This window comes from Mixophyes fleayi, unplaced genomic scaffold (assembly GCF_038048845.1).
Source record: "Mixophyes fleayi isolate aMixFle1 unplaced genomic scaffold, aMixFle1.hap1 Scaffold_3964, whole genome shotgun sequence".
Taxonomy (NCBI): Eukaryota; Metazoa; Chordata; class Amphibia; order Anura; family Limnodynastidae; genus Mixophyes; species Mixophyes fleayi.
Window position 1 is genome coordinate 1 of NW_027447946.1, and position 9,444 is coordinate 9,444.

The 9,444-nt window shown below is 54.8% G+C and overlaps 1 protein-coding gene across 1 annotated transcript; it reads left to right on the forward strand.

The window, feature by feature from the left end:
* Positions 1–2,807: 2,807 nt before the first annotated feature.
* Positions 2,808–8,595, forward strand: LOC142134123 (ras-related protein Rab-13-like; the record flags this gene model as incomplete). Its single annotated transcript, XM_075194479.1, has 5 exons — positions 2,808–2,885; positions 6,440–6,529; positions 6,610–6,675; positions 6,860–6,910; positions 6,991–8,595. Coding segments are annotated over 5 exons (360 nt in total), but the record flags the coding sequence as incomplete, so codon positions are not given.
* Positions 8,596–9,444: the final 849 nt, after the last annotated feature.

Sequence of the window (9,444 nt, forward strand, 5' to 3'; positions counted from 1 at the left end):
TTGGGGGGGGCTCGGTGTGATAGAGAGGGGGCTCGGTGTGATAAAGAGGGGGTGTCGGTGTGATAGCGGGGGGGCTCGGTGTGATAGAGAAAGGAGGTCGGTGTGATAGAGAAGGGAGGTCGGTGTGATAGAGAGGGGGTGTCGGTGTGATAGAGGGGGGGCTCGGTGTGATAGAGAGGGGGGGCTCGGTGTGATAGAGAGGGGGGGCTTGGTGTGATAGAGAGGGGGGTCGGTGTGACAGAAAGGGGGGACTCGGTGTGATAGAGAGGGGGGTCGGGTGATAGAGAGGGGGTCAGGGTGATGGGGGGGGCTCGGTGTGATAGAGAGGGGGCTCGGTGTGATAAAGAGGGGGTGTCGGTGTGATAGCGGGGGGGCTCGGTGTGATAGAGAAAGGAGGTCGGTGTGATAGAGAAGGGAGGTCGGTGTGATAGAGAGGGGGTGTCGGTGTGATAGGGGGGGGGCTCGGTGTGATAGAGGGGGGGGTCTCGGTGTGATAGAGAAGGGAGGTCGGTGTGATAGAGAGGGGGGGCTCGGTGTGATAGAGAGGGGGGGCTTGGTGTGATAGAGAGGGGGGTCGGTGTGACAGAAAGGGGGGACTCGGTGTGATAGAGAGGGGGGTCGGGTGATAGAGAGGGGGTCAGGGTGATGGGGGGGGCTCGGTGTGATAGAGAGGGGGCTCGGTGTGATAAAGAGGGGGTGTCGGTGTGATAGCGGGGGGGCTCGGTGTGATAGAGAAAGGAGGTCGGTGTGATAGAGAAGGGAGGTCGGTGTGATAGAGAGGGGGTGTCGGTGTGATAGAGGGGGGGCTCGGTGTGATAGAGGGGGGGTCTCGGTGTGATAGAGAAGGGAGGTCGGTGTGATAGAGAGGGGGTGTCGGTGTGATAGAGAGGGGGTGTCGGTGTGATAGAGAGGGGGTGTCGGTGTGATAGAGAGGGGGTGTCGGTGTGATAGAGAGGGGGGGTCAGTGTGATAGAGAGGGGGGGCTCGGTGTGATAGAGAGGGGGGGCTTGGTGTGATAGAGAGGGGGGTCGGTGTGACAGAAAGGGGGGCTCGGTGTGATAGAGAGGGGGGGTCGGTGTGATAGAGAGGGGAGGCTCGGTGTGATAGAGGGGGGGCTCGGTGTGATAGAGGGGGGGTCGGTGTGATAGAGGGGGGGTCGGTGTGATAGAGGGGGTGGGTCGGTGTGATAGAGGGGGAGTCGGTGTGATAGAGAGGGGGAGGTCGGTGTGATAGAGAGGGGGAGGTCGGTGTGATAGAGAGGGGGGGTCGGTGTGATAGAGAGGGGGGGTCGGTGTGATAGAGGGGGGGTCGGTGTGATAGAGGGGGTGTCGGTGTGATAGAGAGGGTGTCGGTGTGATAGAGGGGAGGTCGGTGTGATAGAGGGGAGGTCGGTGTGATAGAGGGGGTGTCGGTTTGATAGAGAGGGGGGGTCGGTGTGATAGAGAGGGGGGGTCGGTGTGATAGAGAGGGGGGCTCGGTGTGATAGAGAGGGGGGGTCGGTGTGAAAGAGGGGGGGTCGTTGTGATAGAGAGGGGGGCTTGGTGTGAAAGAGGGGGGGTCGTTGTGATAGAGAGGGGGGGTCGTTGTGATAGAGAGGGGGGCTCGGTGTGATAGAGAGGGGGGGTCGGTGTGATAGAGGGGGGGCTCGGTGTGATAGAGAGGGGGGCTCGGTGTGATAGAGGGGGAGGTGGGTGTGATAGAGAGGGGGGGTCGGTGTGATAGAGAGGGGGTGTCGGTGTGATAGAGGGGGTGTCGGTGTGATAGAGGGGGTGTCGGTGTGATAGAGGGGGGGCTCGGTGTGATAGAGAGGAGGGGTCGGTGTGAAAGAGGGGGGGTCGTTGTGATAGAGAGGGGGGCTTGGTGTGAAAGAGGGGGGGTCGTTGTGATAGAGAGGGGGGCTCGGTGTGATAGAGAGGGGGGCTCGGTGTGATAGAGGGGGGGCTCGGTGTGATAGAGGGGGGGTCGGTGTGATAGAGGGGGGGTCGGTGTGATAGAGAGGGGGGGTCGGTGTGATAGAGAGGGGGGGTCGGTGTGATAGAGAGGGGGGGTCGGTGTGATAGAGAGGGGGGGGTCGGTGTGATAGAGAGGGGGGGTCGGTGTGATAGAGGGGGGGCTCGGTGTGATAGAGGGGGAGGTCGGTGTGATAGAGAGGGGGGGTCGGTGTGATAGAGGGGGTGTAGGTGTGATAGAGAGGAGGGGTCGGTGTGATAGAGGGGGTGTCGGTGTGATAGAGGGGGTGTCGGTGTGATAGAGGGGGGCTCGGTGTGATAGAGGGGGGGCTCGGTGTGATAGAGGGGGGGCTCGGTGTGAAAGAGGGGGTGTCGGTGTGATAGAGAGGGGGGCTCGGTGTGATAGAGAGGGGGTGTCGATGTGATAGAGAGGGGGTGTCGATGTGATAGAGAGGGGGGGTCGTGTGATAGAGAGGGGGTGTCGGTGTGATAGAGAGGGAGTGTCGTTGTGATAGAGAGGGGGGCTCGGTGTGATAGAGGGGGGGGGCATGGTTGGAGGTAAGATCAGGGCAGGTTGGGGTAATGAAGGATGGATTGGGAAAGTGGTTGCATATGATGGGGAATGCAGATAGATTGGACGTGGAGTATATTTATATTCAGCCTCTTATTGGCTGTGGTGACGTTAGACCATCAGTAGGGGGCACTGTTTACTCACTGACATCACATAAGCTACTTTATTAGCTGTGTATCTGGTCTAAAGACTGCGCTCTGCTTACACCAGATACAGCCACAGATTATAATGTGATTATTACATCTTAATAATATCTGTATTACCCAGAATCTGTCTTTTCATTTCAGGGGATAATCCTGGTGTATGACATCACCGATGAGAGATCCTTTGAAAATATTCAGAACTGGATGAAGAGTATTAAAGAGGTAAGATTTGAGAGTGACAGGAGGAGGGGAGGTCAGAAGGGAGAGTGACAGAAGGAGTGGAGATCAGAAGGGAGAGTGACAGGAGGAGTGGAGATCAGAAGGGAGAGTGACAGGAGGAGTGGAGGTAAGAAGGGAGAGTGACAGGAGGAGCGGAGGTGAGAAGGGAGAGTGACGGGAGGAGCGGAGGTCAGAAGGGAGAGTGACAGGAGGAGGGGAGGTCAGAAGGGAGAGTGACAGGAGGAGTGGAGATCAGAAGGGAGAGTGACAGGAGGAGTGGAGATCAGAAGGGAGAGTGACAGGAGGAGTGGAGATCAGAAGGGAGAGTGACAGGAGGAGCGGAGGTGAGAAGGGAGAGTGACGGGAGGAGCGGAGGTCAGAAGGGAGAGTGACAGGAGGAGGGGAGGTCAGAAGGGAGAGTGACAGGAGGAGTGGAGATCAGAAGGGAGAGTGACAGGAGGAGTGGAGATCAGAAGGGAGAGTGACAGGAGGAGTGGAGATCAGAAGGGAGAGTGACAGGAGGAGTGGAGGTCAGAAGGGAGAGTGACGGGAGGAGCGGTGTTCAGAAGGGAGAGTGACGGGAGGAGCGGTGTTCAGAAGGGAGAGTGACGGGAGGAGCGGTGTTCAGAAGGGAGAGTGACGGGAGGAGCGGTGTTCAGAAGGGAGAGTGACGGGAGGAGCGGTGTTCAGAAGGGAGAGTGACGGGAGGAGAGGAGGTCAGAAGGGAGAGTGACGGGAAGAGCGGAGGTCAGAAGGGAGAGTGACGGGAGGAGGGGAGGTCAGAAGGGAGAGTGACGGGAGGAGCGGAGGTCAGAAGGGAGAGTGACGGGAGGAGCGGAGGTCAGAAGGGAGAGTGACGGGAGGAGCGGTGTTCAGAAGGGAGAGTGACGGGAGGAGAGGAGGTCAGAAGGGAGAGTGACGGGAGGAGCGGAGGTCAGAAGGGAGAGTGACGGGAGGAGCGGAGGTCAGAAGGGAGAGTGACGGGAGGAGCGGAGGTCAGAAGGGAGAGTGACGGGAGGAGCGGAGGTCAGAAGGGAGAGTGACGGGAGGAGCGGTGTTCAGAAGGGAGAGTGACGGGAGGAGCGGTGTTCAGAAGGGAGAGTGACGGGAGGAGCGGTGTTCAGAAGGGAGAGTGACGGGAGGAGCGGTGTTCAGAAGGGAGAGTGACGGGAGGAGCGGTGTTCAGAAGGGAGAGTGACGGGAGGAGCGGTGTTCAGAAGGGAGAGTGACGGGAGGAGCGGTGTTCAGAAGGGAGAGTGACGGGAGGAGCGGTGTTCAGAAGGGAGAGTGACGGGAGGAGCGGTGTTCAGAAGGGAGTGACAGGAGAAGCGGTGTTCAGAAGGGAGAGTGACAGGAGGAGCGGAGGCAGTGTTGATAGACTATTGACCCCAATAAATGGGAGGCTATTTATTGGGGTCAATGTGATCGAGTGATGGGTAGGGGCTCGGTTAGTCTGTCTGGTCGGCTGACGGGTAGGGGCTCGGTTAGTCTGTCTGGTCGGGTGACGGGTAGGGGCTCGGTTAGTCTGTCTGGTCGGGTGACGGGTAGGGGCTCGGTTAGTCTGTCTGGTCGGGTGACGGGTAGGGGCTCGGTTAGTCTGTCTGGTCGGGTGACGGGTAGGGGCTCGGTTAGTCTGTCTGGTCGGGTGACGGGTAGGGGCTCGGTTAGTCTGTCTGGTCGGGTGACGGTTAGGGGCTCGGTTAGTCTATCTGGTCTGGTGACGGGTTGGGGCTCGGTTAGTCTGTCTGGTCGGGTGACGGTTAGGGGCTCGGTTAGTCTGTCTGGTCGGGTGACGGGTAGGGGCTCGGTTAGTCTGTCTGGTCTGGTGACGGGTTGGGGCTCGGTTAGTCTGTCTGGTCTGGTGACGGGTAGGGACTCGGTTAGTCTGTCTGGTCGGGTGACGGGTAGGGGCTCGGTTAGTCTGTCTGGTCTGGTGACGGGTAGGGACTCGGTTAGTCTGTCTGGTCTGGTGACGGGTAGGGGCTCGGTTAGTCTGTCTGGTCTGGTGACGGGTAGGGACTCGGTTAGTCTGTCTGGTCGGGTGACGGGTAGGGGCTCGGTTAGTCTGTCTGGTCTGGTGATGGGTAGGGGCTCGGTTAGTCTGTCTGGTCGGGTGATGGGTAGGGGCTCGGTTAGTCTGTCTGGTCGGGTGACGGTTAGGGGCTCGGTTAGTCTATCTGGTCTGGTGACGGGTTGGGGCTCGGTTAGTTTGTCTGGTCGGGTGACGGGTAGGGGCTCGGTTAGTCTGTCTGGTCTGGTGACGGGTAGGGGCTCGGTTAGTCTGTCTGGTCTGGTGACGGGTAGGGGCTCGGTTAGTCTGTCTGGTGACGGGTAGGGGCTCGGTTAGTCTGTCTGATCGGGTGATGGGTAGGGTCTCGGTTAGTCTGTCTGGTCGGGTTATGGGTAGGGGCTCCGTTAGTCTGTCTGGTCTGGTGACGGGTAGGGGCTCGGTTAGTCTGTCTGGTCTGGTGACGGGTAGGGACTCGGTTAGTCTGTCTGGTCGGGTGATGGGTAGGGGCTCGGTTAGTCTGTCTGGTCGGGTGACGGGTAGGGGCTCGGTTAGTCTGTCTGGTCGGGTGACGGGTAGGGGCTCGGTTAGTCTGTCTGGTCGGGTGACGAGTAGGGGCTCGGTTAGTCTGTCTGGTCGGGTGACGGTTAGGGGCTCGGTTAGTCTATCTGGTCTGGTGACGGGTTGGGGCTCGGTTAGTTTGTCTGGTCTGGTGACGGGTAGGGGCTCGGTTAGTCTGTCTGGTCTGGTGACGGGTAGGGGCTCGGTTAGTCTGTCTGGTCTGGTGACGGGTAGGGGCTCGGTTAGTCTGTCTGGTGACGGGTAGGGGCTCGGTTAGTCTGTCTGATCGGGTGATGGGTAGGGTCTCGGTTAGTCTGTCTGGTCGGGTGATGGGTAGGGGCTCGGTTAGTCTGTCTGGTCTGGTGACGGGTAGGGGCTCGGTTAGTCTGTCTGGTCTGGTGACGGGTAGGGACTCGGTTAGTCTGTCTGGTCGGGTGACGGGTAGGGGCTCGGTTAGTCTGTCTGGTCGGGTGACGGGTAGGGGCTCGGTTAGTCTGTCTGGTCGGGTGACGGGTAGGGGCTCGGTTAGTCTATCTGGTCTGGTGACGGGTTGGGGCTCGGTTAGTTTGTCTGGTCTGGTGACGGGTAGGGGCTCGGTTAGTCTGTCTGGTCTGGTGGACGGGTAGGGGCTCGGTTAGTCTGTCTGGTCTGGTGACGGGTAGGGGCTCGGTTAGTCTGTCTGGTGACGGGTAGGGGCTCGGTTAGTCTGTCTGATCGGGTGATGGGTAGGGTCTCGGTTAGTCTGTCTGGTCGGGTGATGGGTAGGGGCTCGGTTAGTCTGTCTGGTCTGGTGACGGGTAGGGGCTCGGTTAGTCTGTCTGGTGACGGGTAGGGGCTCGGTTAGTCTGTCTGATCGGGTGATGGGTAGGGTCTCGGTTAGTCTGTCTGGTCGGGTGATGGGTAGGGACTCAGTTAGTCTGTCTGGTCTGGTGACGGGTAGGGACTCGGTTAGTCTGTTGAGTTACACCTCTACCCCTGGTTCTTGCAGAATGCAGCAGCCGGAGTTGAGAGAATGCTCCTAGGTAATAAATGTGACATGGAGAACAGACGGAAGATCCAGAAGGAGAGCGGGGAAAAGGTAACAGTGTCGTGTATGTTCACCGATATCTCTCTGCACTGTGTATGTAGAACTATAACCTGTTGTCTCCCGTTCTCCAGTTGGCTAAAGAGTACGGCATCCGCTTCTTTGAAACCAGCGCCAAGTCCAGTCAGAATGTGGATGAGGTAGGTGACCCATCGTGTCTGGAGGTGGGTGGGGGGGCGCCCTCTCCATTTCTTAAACTTCCTAAAGCCAGACTGTAAGCAGAAGAGAGCCGCTGTCCTCGCCCGAGCTGCCCATAAACCAGGGGCTGCAGATACGTGGCCATCTCTTGCTTGGACCAACCACTTCTTTCTTGTGTCTCCTCAGGCTTTTAACGCACTGGCCACGGATATCTTGGTGCAGATGTCACGGAGAGCAGTAAGTGTTGCTCCTTCAGCGGTAGCGGGTCTTTATTGAACTATGACTGTAACACGGAGCTGACATTCTGTTCCTCACAGGGTCACGGCATGAAGGATCCGGTGGATTTAAAAAGTTCCTCTAAGAAAGGCAGCAACAAGTGTTCTTTGATATAAAGGTCCGGTGGATCGGAACGTGGAAGGTCCCCCCCTGTTATTTTCATGATATGGATGGGGCCATTATCCAGATAATTCATGAAAGAGATCTAGAACCTGCCAACAAAGAGACAATGCGGATTCTCCCGTCTCTCCCCTTATTTCCAGAAGGAGAGAAATTAGGGGAGCCTTGTTTTCCTGAGTCCCCCTGAAGAAAATTCTAGAGCTTCTGAAAACCCGTTCATCATAGAGATATTAAACATTACAGGATCCGTCGTCCTTAGTATAAAGGACTGCTGAGGGTATTGTACGTGGAGAAGACTCTTTGATCTAGACGCTCCACCCGTTGTTAGATGTTGGGTGTAGAAGAGGAAGAATCGCGCTAACCATCATGTTTATATTTTTCACAAGGTGTTCTACCCTAAAATCAAGAGACAAAACTTTTATTGGCTCCCCGACACAATTATACATTAATAGCGTATGACTGGCCGGTCTCGTGGGAAAACTTGGATGGCTTTGCATTAGTGGGTTGTCCCTCTCGACTTGTAACTGCAGTATTAACGGAGATAGGCTTTGGGGTGTTGGGGAAACCTTGCTATAATGTACATAGGGTGACACGCCCATATTACAGGGTGCTAGTACTGTGAACCTCTTACTGTAAGCTGTAGGAGCACATTTAAAAAACTATATATATATATAAAATTTACTAACAGAGATTCAAAGTTAATATTGAGGACGATAATCTTCGTATAGAATGTTATTTAGGAGGTGAGGAAGGTTTTATACGAAAGTCTTTGAAGGTGTCGGCTGTCTGTTAATCTGTTTATTGTGGGTCTCCAGCTGATTCATGGACACAGCTTGCTGGGAACTGTAGTTCAAAAACGGCTATAGAGAGATGGTGGTTAGACGCATGTTACTGAGCAGATGTTTTCCACATTTACACACAATCCCTAAACCGATAAGAGGATTTACAAATAATTGTTGTTGTTTTCCTTGCTGCCATTTGGTTGAAATACAGCACTTACAAATTGTTATTCTTTTTTGTTTTTCTAAACATCTGCTTCTATACACAGCATTTTCCCAAGATATATTATCCACAGATCCAAAGAGAGGGGGGCATTGTTTATATTTGCAAATTCACTTAACAAAAAGTCATCTGGGGATTACTTTTGCTGAGATGTAGTAAACAGCACTCAAAAGTACCGTATTTAATGTCTTTGGATGAAATAACAATTATTTGCAAATGATCTTAAATCCAAGAGGGTAGATGTTTTTTTTTTTTTACTACTGTGCATTGAACTGTTCTATGAAAATATAACTTTTTTTTAATATACAGTTTGATTGCAGCAGCGATTAGTGTGTCCGTAGCAACAGTCTGAGCCAATGAAAACTGTCCATTTCTATAACTGCGGACCGCACCGTTCTTATTGGTTGGAATTGAATCACTGTATGTTAGGTACAATTACTGGAAAATGAATGTGATAACGTGTAGAGTGTTCTCTCAGGGGAGTGCACTCAACTTTGTATCATAAAATACATTTTTTTGCAACATTTTTTAATCTGTCTCACATTACTTGCATCCTAGCGCTTGATGGACTATGTCTGAGATTATCATCCCGCTGCCACAAATTTCTCCACCACTGCACTAAATTTTAATTTATTTTTCCCTAACCCCAGGGACAAACGCAGGATTTGTAGAGGGGGGTTTCCACACCTCTGCGCCAGTGGGCGTGACCAGCATACATGGGGACGTGGCTATAATTTTAGACAGTACTTGGCTGCTCTCCAACTCTTCCTATCCCCATAATATACATGGGCAATGCTGTGTGCACTACTGCTAGGTGCACGCAGCTCTACCTTTTCAAGCAGAGCCGTGGGAAGCGGGGGCAGAGTCCAGCCACCTCAATTATACAGTGCCCCAAGCTTGGAGGGGGGTTTCCAGGCACTAGGAAACCTCCCCTCTGTTTGCCTATGAACCCCTCCCCCGCAATTCACATTCCCCACAACCTCTATGTAATTTATTTTCCCCTCCATCAAAATCACCCCCCCCCCCCTGTAAATCATTCACCCCCTGACAAATTCAATCTAACCTTTCCCTGCAGAGCAGGTGGGCAGAATTGTCAGTCTCTACCTGCCTGCTCTACGGCCATGTGATCATAGACACCACCCTGTAGTGATTGGCCCGGGACCAGGATCCTGCTCTGTGACCACACCTACTACTGTCATATGACTACAGAGACTGACATCCCCCTCCTCAGCTCGCCAGCCCTACAAGGTAAGGTAAGGGGGGCGATGGCAGAGAGTATGTCTACCTCAACAACAAGCGGGCCCCATTATCTCCATGGGCCCCGGGCACCAATGGTAGTTCCACCACTGGGTCACAGCGTTTTCCATTCACTT